Source organism: Malaya genurostris, chromosome 1 (assembly GCF_030247185.1).
Source record: "Malaya genurostris strain Urasoe2022 chromosome 1, Malgen_1.1, whole genome shotgun sequence".
Taxonomy (NCBI): domain Eukaryota; kingdom Metazoa; phylum Arthropoda; class Insecta; order Diptera; family Culicidae; genus Malaya; species Malaya genurostris.
In genome coordinates this window covers 93,777,848-93,794,516 of record NC_080570.1, presented here as the reverse complement: position 1 = coordinate 93,794,516, position 16,669 = coordinate 93,777,848, and the positions used below count along the sequence as shown (strand labels likewise).

General features: G+C 37.5%; 1 protein-coding gene across 4 annotated transcripts; it reads left to right on the top strand.

Moving 5' to 3' along the window:
* The first annotated feature begins 464 nt into the window (after positions 1-464).
* LOC131425095 (dual specificity mitogen-activated protein kinase kinase 6) lies at positions 465-16,581 on the top strand. Of its 4 annotated transcripts, XM_058586684.1 has the most exons (8): positions 515-784; positions 869-934; positions 1,008-1,194; positions 1,254-1,644; positions 1,706-1,838; positions 15,759-15,839; positions 15,897-16,018; positions 16,070-16,581. In XM_058586684.1, exons 3-8 carry the CDS (start codon positions 1,124-1,126, stop codon positions 16,289-16,291), a joined length of 1,020 nt encoding a protein of 339 aa, XP_058442667.1. In that variant the 5' UTR covers positions 515-784; positions 869-934; positions 1,008-1,123; the 3' UTR covers positions 16,292-16,581. The 4 variants fall into 4 exon arrangements, with proteins under 4 accessions (XP_058442670.1, XP_058442667.1, XP_058442669.1 ...); XM_058586687.1 differs by lacking the exons at positions 515-784; positions 869-934 and adding an exon at positions 465-483; XM_058586686.1 differs by lacking the exon at positions 869-934.
* Positions 16,582-16,669: the final 88 nt, after the last annotated feature.

Sequence of the window (16,669 nt, the reverse complement as noted above, 5' to 3'; positions counted from 1 at the left end):
ACAAAGTGTAGATTTAAATTGTTATTATTTCATTACCCTTAACGTTTCAATGGCAAATAAATTTATTTTCAGCTCAACGAAAATAAAAATATTGCTATTTCTATTGCTGGAGTAGTTACAAATACTCATCATTAATAATGAACGTGTAATGCTAAAAAGTAATGATGTACAGTAATGCAGTAATGACGAGCGTTTGAGCAGAAGTGTCATTACTTAGTAATGACACTTTTAATGATCGTGTAAGGGCCACTAATCTCGCAGCTGCTGAATTTGCTCTTAGATTATAATCCGTGAGTTATGGAATAATCGAAATTAGAAAAAAAAAAGTTTTACCACCCGTACTGTTACATCTTAGTTAGTTCTTCTGCGGTCATTTTTTGACATTTCGTATATAAGTGAATAAAGCAAGGATGTCGCTTTTGAAGATTTTCACCGTGCGCTTTAGATTGTTTCTTTGCAATTTCCATATTTTTTAATTTCCTGGTATTATTTGTGGCATTTGAGAATTTTGTTAAGATTCGTTAATTTTCAATTTCTTCGAGCCTTGTTATTTTGCTAGTTAAACCAATCAATCTTTCTCGCATTCGTTTTACATCAGTTCAATTCACGTATTTTTGATTTCGTTTTGAATTTGCTCTGGCATCTCTATATCAGAACGTGTTTCCAAAAACGGCTTATGTGTGATGTTTGACTTATAAAAATGTTTTTTGCTGGATATAAAGTAACTTAATTCATGAAAGGCTTGTGTATTTGAAACTAGTTAGTAGTGGATAAAGTTTGTTATGTACGTTTGGTTCAATTGTTTGATTTTTGTTTTGAGTTTACTTGATTTGTACGTCAAATTTCAAGGATATTATGTAAATTTCAGAAAACTTATTAATGACATAAAACAAGATTTAAAGTCAAGTATTGAAATTTTAATTCATATATCACGGTAATCTGTCAGAAAAATATAATTCCACATGAAAAACAGCTAGCTAAATAGTGTTTCTTTCATTCAATATCAGAAAACGATCAACAAAAACGAAATAGCTGTACATCTAAGACAATTTGGATGGATTGTGCTTTCAACGGAGTTTAGTATTCAAAGATTTTCAAGAGGCATAACCTCTAATCCTATAGAATGTCCAAACGTCGCTTGAAAGGTCCGGGATTGAAAATCAAAGTTGAAGAACCATCTAACTCAAATCCAGTGTAACTATACCGAATCCTGTTTTAATATAATAGTGAAATGTTTTTCTTTTATCTTGTAGAACACCACCAAGAAACCTAGACAAAACTGCTACCATCACAATTGGAAGTAATACTTTTGTTGTTGAGGCCGATAATCTAGAGAAGATATGTGATCTTGGCCGAGGAGCTTACGGAATCGTGGAAAAAATGCGCCACAAACAAACGAATACTATTATGGCGGTCAAAAGAATTACTGCTACTGGCCAAACGCAAGAGCAGAAAAGATTATTGATGGACTTGGACATTTCAATGCGAGCAAGTGATTGTCAGTACACTGTCCATTTTTATGGAGCCCTTTTCCGCGAGGGCGATGTATGGATTTGCATGGAAGTGATGGATACTAGTATAGACAAATTTTACCCAATCGTATTTAAAAACGGTCGGAAAATGCCTGAAGATATTCTTGGTAAAGTACGTATAGTTTATTACCGATGGCGCAATATGACAACTTTACAGCATTTGATAATTACAGATCGCGGTCGCAGTCGTTAACGCACTTAATTATCTCTACACAAAACTGCGTGTAATTCATAGGGACGTCAAACCATCCAATATATTGATAAACAGGGTGGGGGATGTAAAAATGTGCGATTTTGGAATTTCAGGTAGGTTGATTAAACGCCCAAATCGGTCATGAAAACAGAGTACAGTATGTTTTCCGAATTTTGAAATTGTGTCAATGAAATAGTTTATGCATATTTTCTCTTCGTCTGTTGTTCGTTACTAGTGATGTACATAAAATCAAAATGTTATCTACATTTTACCAATGGATAAAAACCTTATAATATTTATTTAATAGACTGCAAAGCAGCCGCTTGGGGTTGTTCGAGATAAAAAATGGTTACTAAAATTTTAAATAGTTTTTGATAGCTATTTTATGAAACCGCCTAAATCATATAATTGTTCCATTACTCCATTAAAAATATGAATTGAAACGAGCACAGTATTGAAAAGGTTGATCGATGCTTATGCATAATACGAAACATTTAGTTATTCTGTTAATATTTGATGATGATGATGGTCCTTTCTCATACCCCTACAAAGGTGTGAGCAGAACGAGTTATCTAGATGATAATTATTTTTTAGCACACATCTCAACCAGTAAACAAAAACAAAAAAAAAGATCTGGTTAGTCTAACAGCGTGGAGATTCTTCAAAAGAATGACTGACAACAAAAGAACATTCAAATATTTCGAATTACTATCCATGGTGAATCAAGTAAATTTCCAACTCGGGAAGATCCTTGATCACATTAGGAATCTTTTCCAGTACCAGACAGTTTGAAAACATCAAACACGCGAACCAAGAGCACATATACTGTACGTCTTCATATGTGTTTGGTTTGTATCTGACGCAATAGCCTAAATGTATGCAATTATAATTCTAGTGATAGTTGCCACATACTAAAGTGTGACGTCGTGGTGGTTGCACTATGTTTTAACCAGTGTTCGATTCAACGCAACGGTGATGCGTGCCTGAACCACAAAGTCATTGGTGGTTCCATGCTTCCCACTATTATTTCGGCAACTGGAATAAATATTTGAACATTTGGTTGAGATGATACTTTTTTTTTGTAATCCCCATAATTTACATCCGAAATTCACGTAGCTCACACGCCCACATTATCGCTTGGTAAACCGCGTTAACTATAGCTGCTCCCTATGATTGCTGTAAATTTTGACAGCCTTTTTCAAAATTCAATTTTGGTCAAAATGTGGGAAAAGATCACCTATACGTTGTTCATTGAAACTGCTCTATACTTGAATGCTTTCGATGAAATAGATAAATGAAGTCAAAGTAGTAGTTGGTTTTAACGAGTCGTTGAACAAAATTACCAAAACACATCAAATGTACATTAATATTCATTGCTGAGATCCAGCGAAGGACGCATTAACAACTAGATATTTGACATTCAAATGTTCAAACCGACCCAAGTCTCGGATTTACGCGTCTTTTAAAGATCTTTTAAAGACGATATCGACACCATTCCTTTGAGAAAAGTCATTTAGGTATCAGTGGATGGTCATAATGTGAAATGGGCAGCGGAAATTAAAATGGATTACTAAAACCTAGATGAGATGTTCGGAGATATTCATATTTTACACGGTGTTGAATTCATATTCACATATTTTACACGATGTAGAATTCACATTTTACATACTGCTTTCAAGGAGATTGGTCGCGGTTAAGATGCAGCATTGTATCTTCGCGGGATTTATAACATAATTAAAGTGCCGACTTGCAGGGCATTGTATACTTGCCAATCTGGATGTACAATATTAGATATCAGTAAACTTTCGTAGCGACCGGTATCAAGTATTGAAAATACCGCAATTGTTTTTTCTGTGATATCGGAAAGTACATTTCGTGTGGACTATTCGCAATTCCCGAATCACCTTTCTCACGATACGATCTTTAAGTTTGTCGGGAAAGATATTGGTCTTACTCACGAAAATGTTCTCCAAAACCAGCCAAACAAGAGGCTTAGATGTACCTTCGTGAAGCCATGTGGTGGTACCTTCGTGAAGCCATGTCGTAGAAGAACACGAAAACAAGTCCAATGTTCAATTTTGATGGAGTGGTGCGCAAACTACGAGTGACAGTTGAGGAGCAGATTTTCGACCTTCCCATAGACGCTACCAACGATGGAATCGTTACTGTTCTAGTCGAATACGGTCAGGTTCTAAACATTCGGGATCTTCTGTGGGACAATCGCTATGGTGCGTTCGAAAGCATAAAGACGAGAATTCGGATTGCCCGAATGGTAGTAAAACAATTAAAGGTGACTTCCCTCGTTACAATAAAAAGTGACATTTATTGTAACAATTAACGACGAATACACCGCGGTGGGTTACGAGAGACAACGTCATCGCACTGCGTACATGATTCTCGGGGGCGATTTAAACTGTGTGACAAGATCAGCTGATGCCACTGACAGGAATCCTAGTCCCGCTTTACAAATGCGGGTTTGATTGAGGCGGTTTGAGTGTAGGTTAGGTGCCCGTCTACATGACGCACATTTGGAAATGGGGTATTTGCATCTTCGAGATATTTGGCAACAGCTGCATCCGAACAAGATCGTAAACTTATACATCATATAAAATTCTTCTGCCTGGTTGGACCGTATATATGTCAGAACAAGCCTTTAAAATATGCCTCCTTCTTCGCGACAAACTACACGGCCGAGGATACTGGCCTCTACATCCTAACAGAGGAAAATATCGACGAGTTTATGCTATGGTGGCAATACTGGGCTCGTCTGGCTGTCGTACATCAAGCTTTAAATCAAATCATTCTACAGATGGAAGTCAAAAATTGTCTTTGATAGTTGCTACTGTAAACGGTACCATCTCTACGGGTTATTGCAACCGTAATATGCTCACAAGTATCAATCGATTGAAATCGGAAATGCTTACCTGAGCTGTACGCATGTCATGTCCATTGTGACAGAGTCATACCTGAGCAGGATGTAACGAATGCAGCTAACATGGATAAAATTATAACATCGGATATGTTGAATGCTACTCGTGCAAGTGCGTCCAGGAAATCGCCTGACCCATATGATTTACCGAAGGAGTTTCACTTGCGTACCCTCGATATTACTCCCATTTTTGTTGTTTCTCTTAGATCTAGTGGTTGATCGAGTGATAGACACCGGCAGCAGACAGTGGTGTACAAACTTGCTTGTGACCATTTCTACATGTCGCTTTAATAGCATCGGCATCAGCAGTGAGTGACTGGATCATCAAGGTCACGCGAAAAAATAATCGAATCAAAGGACCAATTCACCCATTAGCTCAACAAACCATACCGGTGAAGTAGTTTTTTTTTCATTTTATATTTCATTTCTTTTTTTCTTTTTTTTCTGCATAAAAAAAATGTCTTCCGATGAGGGGAACCTCGGGGAAGATGATGATAAACCTAGAGATGAGGAACGTTTGGATGAATATACTGATAGTGATACATCTGAAATGGATATCCCCGCTCCCCCGCAATGAGGTTTTCACGAGGGAATATCGCGCCAACGTACCTTCTCGGATGGTGGAGATCGACGGTGTGGTCCGCGAAGAAAGTTTAACTGTCGAAGATCTGTTGAAGGATGGGGTTGGCCGCTTCAAAAATCCCGACCTTCAACCAGTGAACTTCCGAATTACGTTGTAGTGGGAGGGGTTCGTCTACCTGTTCGGTTGTATGTACCGAAGGTGCACTGCTCAAACTGCAAACAGATGGGATATATGGCTCAAGTCTGTTGTAACAAACCACGTTGTGGTAAATGTGGTGAGGGACACGGAGATGACTCCTGCAGGAAGTCAATCGAAAAGTGTATTTACTGTGGTGAGAATCCGCATGCTCTTTTTGACTGCTCTAAATATAAGCAACGCGAGGAAAAGCTCAAGCGAACCGTGAGGGAGCATTGCAAACGATCTTACGCGGAAATCCTCAAACGAGCTACTCCACATATCCTTGACAACCCATTCGCTTTTTTGTCGACTGACGCTGATGTTTCAAATGACCCCGAAGAAGGACCTTCTGTTCAGCTAGGAACAAACAGGAAACGACCAATTATGTCCTCTCCTAAGCTTCCTCGCAAAGGTCTTGAAATACTAGAAACTAAAACATTAAAACGGAACCAAAACAACAACGTCACAGAGCCGAAGCCAATACCTCCTGGATTTCGAAAATCGAATTACAACCAAGAATTTCCAGCGCTTCCAGGGACACTGAAAAACCCAAGTGACCTCAAATCACAACCAGAAAGTCAAATAAGTTCAGGGTTGCTCAAATTTTCTGATATCGTGGACTGGATATTAACAGCCTTCAATATCACTGATCCTCTAAAAGGTATTTTAATGGCTTTACTACCGACAGTAAGAGCATTTCTAAATCAGTTGACAGAACAATGGCCCCTTTTTGCAGCAATCGTATCAATCGATGGCTGAAATACCTACAGAAATCAAAAATATGATCACTATACTGTAGTGGAATTGCAGAAGTATCATCCCAAAATTAGATTCTTTCAAATTTTTGATAAATTCGCGTAACTGCGACGTATTTTCATTGTGTGAAACATGGTTTACTTCAAATATAAACTTTGTTTTCCACAATTTCAACATTATACGCCTGGTTCGAGGAGACTCCTATGGAGTAGGGTTATCGACGACTGGCAGACATCATTGAGCTTCTTCCCACCACGCGGTTAGTTTTAGGAGACTGTAACTCGCATGGCACGGGGTGGGGCTGTTCATATGATGATAACCGATCTTCGTTAATTTATGATCAGTGCGACAACTCCAATAAGACCATTTTAAATACGGGTGAAATGACACGCAATCCAAAACCGCCACCACGCCCTAGTGCGCTGGACTTATCCCTTTGCTCGATCTCGATACAGCTAGATTGCAATTGGAAGGTAATCTCTGATTCCCACGGTAGTGATCACTTGCCGATTTTGGTGTCAATATCCACTGGTGAACAAACATCGACATCAGTCGATATGAAATATGATCTCACAAAAAGCATCGACTGGAATTCCTACTCGACCGCGATATCCCAAGCTCTCGAAAGGATACAACCACATTCTCTAGAAGAATACAAATCCCTAGCTTACTTGATTCTCAACACCGCGATTCAAGCCCAGATCAAACGAGTACCCAAAACTACAATCACTACGCGACCTTCAACCCCATGGTGGGACAAATAGTGCTCGGAAATAAATAAAACAAAATCATCCGCGTATAAAAAAATCGGGAACAGTGGAAAGCGCGAAGACTACGAAAAATATGCATCATTAGAAAAGACCATGAAAAATCTGATTAATGCACATCGATGACCACTCTGTGGAATACAGTCCGTCGTATAAGAAATGCAAACAGTAATAGCGTACCCGTAGAATATTCAAATCGCTGGATATTTGACTTCGCCAAGAAAGTTTGCCCGGATTTTGTTCGGGAATCGAATACCTATCGCGTCGCGTCCTCTCGATACACTGAAAACGATACCCCCTTTACGATGACGGAGTTTTCTCTTGCCCTCTTATCGTGCAACAACAATGCCCCAGGGGGTGATAAAATGAAATTCAACTTGCTTAAAAATCTTCCCGATGTCGCGAAAAAACGTCTGTTGAACTTGTTCAACAAGTTCGTCGAACAGAACTGGATACAAGTGAGGGTTATCGCTATTCAGAAACCGGGCAAACCAGCCTCCGACCACAACTCGTATCGGCCGATTGCAATACTTTCCTGTATTCGGAAACTGCTGGAAAAAATTATTCTGTTTCGTCTCGATGAATGGATGGAAACAAGTGGCTTGCTTTCAGATACACAATTTGGCTTCCGTAATGGCAAAGGAACGAACGATTGCTTTGCGCTGCTTTCTACAGAAATTCAAATGGCATTTGCTCACAAGAGGCAAATGGTATCAGTATTCTTGGACATAAAGGGGGCTTTTGATTCAATTTCCATAAAAATTCTCTCGGAGGAGCTGCACAAGCATGGTCTTTCCCCGCTTTTTAACAAATTTTTGCACAACTTATTATCGGAAAAGCACATGTTTTTTACACATGAAGACTTCCCCAGAGCTCATGCCTCAGCCCCCTTCTTTATAACTTTTACGTCAATGACATCGATGAATGTCTTGAAAATTCTTGCACGTTAAGACAACTTGCAGATGATGGCGTGGTGTCTATTACAGGATCCAAGCAAATATATTATATATCAATATGCATCACTCTTGCGATTCACGAGGGACATCACAGTAAAGTGCGGTGGTAAAAAAGGTTACTAATACACTACAAATTTTTTAATGCACATATGACAGCCATGGATTCAGTACACTGAATCAAACAAACCCAAATATACGGAATATTTCTCGATATACACTGCACGAAAAAATAAGCTGTAAATACGGTTTAGAATTGCAATCTGATACTAACTCGGAAGAGAACACATTGTTATATAAAAATTCCCTATTTATATAAATGAGTGTGAAATGTAAACGCAGAACTAAACGAATTAATCTTAATGCTAATTCCAAAATTTTACCAACATTTCCGAATTAAGTATTGCAATTTCTTGATTTGAAAATTTAATCCATTTGTATTCAGGTTTACTGTGATAATGATTCCCGATTCCAGTCCAGTTTGTTCAGAGCATATCATTGAACAGCAGATATGTAATACTACGGTATATTATTGTTTGTAATGCTGTTGGCACTACTGGTATTGCTCTATGTCTTTAATTTACTGTTTATCCGTGAGACAAACAAGTCGAAATCATAGTAAGTTTACAGTTAACAAATCTTTTTTGCTTACACATTAATTCACTAGAAAGAAGAACGGCTGATTTTAATTACACAGTGCTGCCACTATGAACATTTATTACAAATGAAATTGAAGAAAGTGAAACATCCTCCGAAAATTTTCATTTTCATTGGTGATTAAGACGATAGGTCTTAAAGAACGTAATTCTACATTATTTATAGGCAATATTTACTTTCGTCAGAAAAACACATGAAAATGTTCACACCTCTATTTGGGCATCATGCTCAATTAGTTGTGACATTTCACTTCTGGGTGCACGATAAACGCAGACTATTAAATTTGACTGAACTAATAGCCTTGAGCGTCACGAGATGGTGTTACTGTGATGTCCTTTTCGATTTGTATTGAATTCGTTAAAGTGATCCATATTGATATATAATATATTTGATCCAAGTCTACCGACTTGCAAGTACCATTACAAACTACCTTAGACACAAGGATGGCTTTTATCGTATCAAAGAACGCTCACCAGCAACTCTTCACACGATTGAATCGAAGAGAGACGTATATCATCGCAACAACAAAAACCTCGCATCGCTCATTTAACATAGAATAGACATCAGTGCCTATGAAAATGTCTGTGAATGCTCCACACAAGGGTTTTGAAATATTGCAACCTAGTATGAGAATCATCAAGTTGAATCATCGCTTCGATTTTCTGCGATAATTGTCAACTTGCGAACCGGGAAATTCCACACAGTGTCAATCATTATCAGACTGTAATTTTTTTTAAGGGCCGTGAAATACTCAGAGTATGAAGTGGAGCGAAGAAATGTAGAAAAATTCTCTCGCGCATTGAGGGACTCCAGTTCTTGTAGCATCTTCTACCGGATTGAAAATGTTGTATACCATATAGATAGCAATATAGCAGCTTCTGCCAAATTTTCGGCAATCACCAACACTGCTTAGACACTTTGTCTACATGGGCTCTACATCTGGGTATCGAACGAAGAAAACTGAGTTGGTAGTATTTGCCAGGAAGCGTTAACCTGCACAACTACAGCTTCAACTAACTCAGGCTTTCACATTCAAATACCTCGGAGCCTGGTTCGATTCCAAAGGTACCTGGGGATTTCACATTAGGTATCTGAAACGAAAATGCCAACAAAGAATCAACTTTCTCCGTACAGTGACCGGGACTTGGTGGGGAGCTCACCCAACAGATCTTATAAGGCTGTACCAAACAACAATATTGTCAGTGATGGAGTATGGATGTTTCTGCTTCCGTTCAGCCGCGAAAATGCACTTCATCAAGCTGGAGAGAGTCCAGTATCGTTTTTTTTGCGTATAGCCTTGGGTTGTATACAGTCGACTCATACGGGGAGTCTCGAGGTGCTGGCGGGAATTCTCCCGTTGAAAAACTGTTTGTGGGATCTCTCATATCGACAACTCATTCGATGTAGCGTCTTAAACCCGTTGGTTTTCGATAAATTTGAATGGCTAGTCGAGCTTGATTCTCAGACCCTATTTATGACATTGTACTTTGATTTCATGTCACGTAACAATAATTCTTCCTACAATCCTCACAGTGTTCGTTTCTATGATACTTCTAATTCTACGGTGTTTTTCGACACATCCGTGAAAGAAGATATTTTTGGAATCCCGGATCACGTATGCCCTCAAGTGATCCCAAATATTTTTAATGACAAATTTAGAGAAGTCGACTGTAATAAAATGTTTTCCACTGACGGATCACATCTTGACGGGTCCACTGGCTTCGGTATTTTTAATGAAAATTTCACCCCCTCCTATAAACTCAGTGATCCGGCTTCAGTTTACGTCGCAGAACTAGCTGCAATTCAGTATACCCCTGAGATCATTGAAACTTTGCCCACAGACCACTACTTCATTGTATCGGACAGTCTCAGTTCTATCGAGGCTCTTCGCTCAGTGAAGCCTGGAAAGTACTCGCCGTATTTCCTGGTGAAAATACGGGAACAACTGAGTGCTTTATCAGAAAAATCATACCGGATTACCTTGGTTTGGGTCCCATCACATTGTTCCGTAAGGGGCAATGAGATGGCGGACTCACTGGCCAAGGTGGGTGCATTACAAGGTGAAACTAATGAAAGACCAATCTGCTTCAATGAATTTTTCAGTCGTTCTCGTCAAACTCTGGAGCAAGCCTTCTAATCCATCCAAATCTCCCAGTTTCATCGATATCTGCTGGCTGACACCCTGCAAATTTTTTCAAGTTTGAAAAAATCATTTTCGAATAGACCTTGCAAGTCTTTGTTTAATATTTCCACACGATCGAAGATTTCACTCTGCAAATTCAAGTGATATACACACTCGAACCTTTCCACTTAATCATAAAACCCAGACGCTTTAGCTGATATGGCGCTGTAGATTTTGGTGTCCACAGAACGATCAATTTTTCAAATTTTTTGCTGTAGTATACCCAAGTGACCAATAAGCAACAAACAAACTTGTATATTTTCTTTGTATAAGAATTTGGAACTTCCATCAAAGCCTTATCAGCACTACATGTTACTGTAAAGCTGATATAAAACCACACAAGGCGAAATATTTAGCTGTCCAGAGGTTGGTTACTTTATTTCTGCTCTCGTAAAGTTATTATAAAACACAATGTGAAAATGTCAAAATTGGAAGACGGAGCAACTTTTCTGTTTTGAAGTTCGGTGTGCAAAAAAAAACACTTTCATCTGATTTATTTTTTATTCTTTATCATAAACAAAACTGAAAATGAAACAAGAAAAAGCACAAAATAACTGCTCTTAACAGTATAGTGGACATGTCTGTTGTGATGGGGGAACGAATGTGTTAGTGACGCCATCATGACACATGTGACTACTGTGCCAACTAACGGTATATTCGAAATGACCGTTAAAATGATTCAAGAACTTAGCTGAAGTGTCATGTCTGTTTGTCTATGTTATGAACTTATGAACCAAGTAAAAAATCAGTTCCATTAAAGCTGTGAACCATTTCGCTAATGATTTTTACTTTTGGTTAAAATTTGACATTTCGATAGTAGTTTTTTATCGAGTTGTTAAATTCAACTAAATCTACGGCCCAGTTCTAAGTTTGATGTATGGAAAGTTATTTAGATTTATTTTGCACTGAAAATGAAATTATAGAAGGGGTATAATAATTTCAATGCAGAGAAGAAGAAATTCGAGAAAAATTTACTTCATTTGGCAGTATATTGAAACTTTTTATTGGGGTATTTTGTTAGACTGAAAGTATTAAAAGAAATTACACAGAAAACATTTTTACTAAAACTCAGAAATTGGAATTCTTCTTCAAGATTTTTTTCAGTGTCGGAAAATAATTGTCGAACTGTCAAAAATAACCATGCTCTCGGGTGGGGTTATTTTTGACAACGACAAAATAACTGTAAAAATAATTCGCGAAATGGTTCACAGCTTAAGGGCAAATTCAGTAGTTTTCTAGTTGTAGATGCATCATTTATATCAGTTTTAAAATTTAAATCTGGATTTTATAACAAGAAAAAGTGACAGCCCCAGTAGTGTTTTACTCGTATTTCAAATATAGAAAAAAGTACGGGTGTGTAATGTCAGAGACATAACTGGATGTCGTGAATACGAATGAAACTGACACGATTTCTTCATACTATCGAATTCGAATTGATAGCTGATCGATTGTGTGAATTGTGACGTCGATTAACTCATTTTGGATTTGCATATTTCATTGGAAGAAACTATCAAGATGCTGTACAGGATTCATTTCTGCCTTTTAGAAGGACCAAATTGTGGAATTCTCTACGATATTTAGCACAGTTCGGAACATTTATCTCGAACGATTTTCGCACAGCGAAAAGTGCACGGAACAAATTAAATTATTTTGGATTTTCACTATTTCTGATGATTTCTACCTTCGATTTGCAAAGAGTAATCTTAATAGTTCCTTAGATAACATTTAGAGCCATTAGAACGGCTGATTTTATATAATGTTGTCAACTTTTCGTTTCTTGTTTTCTTTCTCTCCAATGCTGATGCAATCGTTATTGCTTGAATTGAAACTAGCTTTGCGTACAAACCGACACATCCGCTCGCAGTGCCAAATGATGCGAACCTGGTTTAATGCGACCCGAGCGTTTGAGGTTTTTAACCACGCAGAAGGTGCGCTCTCCCGCTGTTTGAATGCGTCTTCTGGCCCCGACGTATGTTTTCATCGAACGCACAAGAAGAAATGATCGATTTTCGATCACGGTTCCCCTTTTATAACGTTCAGTTGAAGATATGTGCCTGACTACCTCAAAATCTTCGTCCTTGCGCGAAAAACCCAAGCAAAAGTAAAGAGTTTTCCGCGTTGTTTTAAATTTCCTTTCCTTTCCTTTTCCTTTCCTGATCATATTTTTGATGAAATAGTGAAAAAATTATGTTGCTGCCGTCAATACAAGTCGAGATATTCACGATTAAGTTCTGCCCATTCTTCCATATGGCTAATTTTGAAAAGGCGCCCCATAGTAATGTAAGTCGTATTCACGACATAATAGAACGGTATCGTACGCCAGTTTTTAATTTGACAGAAGAACTGTTCGAATAAATAAAACTAGAACGGCTTGCTGGGAAAACATTTGTTCCAGTTTCAGTTCTATTATAGATCTCCCATATAAAACTTCTAACTGCTGAATTTGCTCTAAGTGTTATAGATATTCATAAACAGTTTGATGATTTTCTCAACTTTTCTCTAGGCATTGTAATATTTTTCATTATATATATGCTTTCAACAATTGGCACGATACGGCTCGACAGTATACAAAGTATACATTTTTTTGCAATAAATCGGAAAACTTCTTTAGGATTACGAGTGGGGACTACTACCCAGCTACCCATACTATCTACCGGGTCTGCCCGCAAGGCTCATATCTGCTTCTCTATAATTTTTTCGTGAACGACATTGACAGCTGTCTAGTAATCCCATGCACACTAAAGCAATTGGCAAACAATGGCGTGGAATCAGTTACTGGACCAAAGCTGGTAATCTGCAAAAACCATTGCAAGATACCTTGAATAACTTGTCCGTTTGTGTTGTTGAACTGGGTATTGAATTCGTCGCAGAGAAAACAGATCTGGTCGTCTTTTCAAGAAAGCACGATCCCGCTCAGATTCAGCTTCATATGATGGGAAGAATGACCGCCCAGGTTTTGATTTTCAAATAGCTCGGAATGTGGTTCGATTCCAAATGCACGTCTTGAAGTTCTGGCGAAAGTTCTCATAAAAATGTGCAATGAAGAATGAATTAAACGTTGCATTTTATTTCATTGCGTTTTTTCTATAGTTTCAAGAAAAACATAAATTCAATGCATTTTATTGTGAAAATGGCTCAACCTGTATGATATTTCTTGGAAATCGATTTGTTTTATTTTACATTTTTGCAACCGGTTTTATGGGTCGTCCATTTATGTGTATTTAGAAAGATATAAAATCATACGATTTTTTCGAAGTGTGTTGACCGCAATACAGTATTCCAATTCTTGTGATAAATTTCCTCGGCTCACTTTGTAAATTAATGTTTACGTAGTTAAATTTGTAACTTATCTTCGCAGATGTGAAATAACCGAAACAAATGTTTGGGGTTTGAGCGGTTATTGTAATGAAACTAAGCTAAAAAAAAATAAAGTTCCCTCAAATTCCACTATGAAAAATATTGAGAAAGAGTCCGGATAATACTTTTGTAGTCATTGCTGAGTTTTTTTCAAGAAGCAATGATAAATTAACACAGATAGGAGAGTTGGCATCACTGGGAGACCGATGCGGTGTCCTGGTGCTGCTCTAAAAAAAGTATAATTTCAATGTGTTGTTTGATCCGTATGGTTAAAAATTAGGTTGAAATAGTTATTTTAAGTGATAGTGCAAGTGTAGCAAGTGTATTTCTAGTAGTCAGAGTTCTATTTATTGAATAATATTGATCCGCGTAACTAAAGATGCTCATGCTGAGAACTTACCGCCCCAAAATTCAACGATGATAGCGCGACGATGAAGCGCCGTATGCATGTCATTGTCGGTGTTTTTATTTTATTCTTTCGGTGGTCGTGTTTCATCTCGCGTTGCTGATAGCAAGGCGAGCAGGAGAAGAGGAATACTGGTGAGATTGTTCCTTGGAGATATTTTATATTTTTCGTACTTATTATATTTCTCCTGAGAATCGAAAATCAGGTTTTGTTTAGATCATTTTGTTTACCAAAACATATCCGGATCTCTTTCCCTCCCTACTAACAAATCTCCTATCCCGTGATGCTCGTGGAGATACAGTGGTACCCGCGGTTTCTAGAAACAACGAGTATCGGACTAACATTCCTTCATTTCCCTCAGTAGCAAAGCCTTTGGTCGTAGCCAGCGTCGTTATTGATCATTTAATAAAAGGTTAGAAGGGAGTGGGTATGTACAGTGAAAATGATTTGCTTATCCCAAGCATCATTTTCTTGGTTCATTATACATTTCCACTCATTCGGTCTATCACGAAGTGCAACTACGGGCGATCTACTTCAGCTCTGCTCAGCTCAAAAGCAATGATAAATTAACACACGAAATTGTTTTGAAATCATTCTTTTTAAATGATTGACTCATAGGATTCTGAACGTTGGTACTTCATAAACATCATATGGATTTGACAATGATAGTGAAAAATTGAATGAAAAGAATTTAATGAATTAAACAAATGTTCTTATATTATATGGACAAGCTTTATCTTTATCCGAGTTCCTGTACTAGAATCCTGACTTTCTTTGTGTTTAATACAAGGATACAATTCAAATTCTTTCAAGAATTACATAAGTGGCTTAACCAGAAATAAAGACATTTTTTAAAATGCTTGCGGAGAGTTTTCCTTCTGAAGGTGAACCGAGAGACAAGTTCTTAATGGGATGGGCCAAAAGTGAAATCGTTTCTGGTAAGATTTGTCGGCGACGAGTACCTAGAAATCGTCCGGGACAAAGAAAGTCATCGAACGATGAGGAAGACATTGGAAGACACTTTCGCATAGAGATCTGTGGCAAATCAGATCTTATTACGCAAGCAATTGGTTACGAATGAAGGATGGCCGTTGTAGCAGTCTACTCACTGATAAAAAAAAGAAAATAATTCATATAGCTTGCATCATGATTTAAAGATGAATGTTTGTAGTTTTTATCTCATTCATACGTATCACTTGTAAATTGATTTCCTCACATACAAATTTACAAATATTGTCTAATAGCAACATATTTTATTTTGGATAGGTTACTTAGTTGACTCAGTAGCTAAAACTATAGACGCTGGTTGCAAACCATATATGGCCCCCGAAAGGATAGATCCTCAAGGTTTTTTTTTTATTTTAACACTCCAGCAAAATAATAGAATAATTTGTATTTAATTAGGCAACCCCGGAGAGTATAACATCAAGTCAGATGTTTGGTCTTTGGGAATCAGCATGATTGAAATGGCTACTGGGAATTTTCCTTACAGCACTTGGGGATCTCCATTTGAACAGCTCAAACAGGTAAGTGTTTGAGATGATAGCTATCTTTTATATAAACTTTGAATCCCGTAGGTTGTCAAGGATGAACCACCTCGATTAAAGTCAGACGATTTTAGTGATGTGTTCAAAAATTTTATAATTGCATGCTTGCAGAAAAACTTCCACAATCGGTATAATTACGAACAACTTTTGAATCACCCATTCATTCAGGAACACACGGAAAAAACAACGGATGTCGCGTGCTTTGTGAGTGAAGTTTTAGATTTGGCCGCTACGGTCCAACAATCCCAGTGATAAAACTATAAATACATTTAATTGAGGGTTTTATACGTTAAGAATCCTACTAAGAAACAAACAATTACAGTTTATTGTAATGAATTATTTTGCCACAAATAATTTGCCATATTTTTGTGTTTTTCCTTGATTTTTCATAAACTTTATATTTCTGTACGATAGGAAAAATAAAAATCATGCAAAACTGTGAAACTTCAATGAGTTTTTATGATCAACTCTACTTTAATTAGTTAATCATGAAAATCACTTCCTTTCATATACGTAAATTCGAAAATTTTACGTCCCAAAATACCCATCGGAAAAAACTATTTCATCCGAGAATGTGTCTTCAAATGATATTTAAAATAATAGTAAGCTGACAAGTTCTTTATGCGGGTT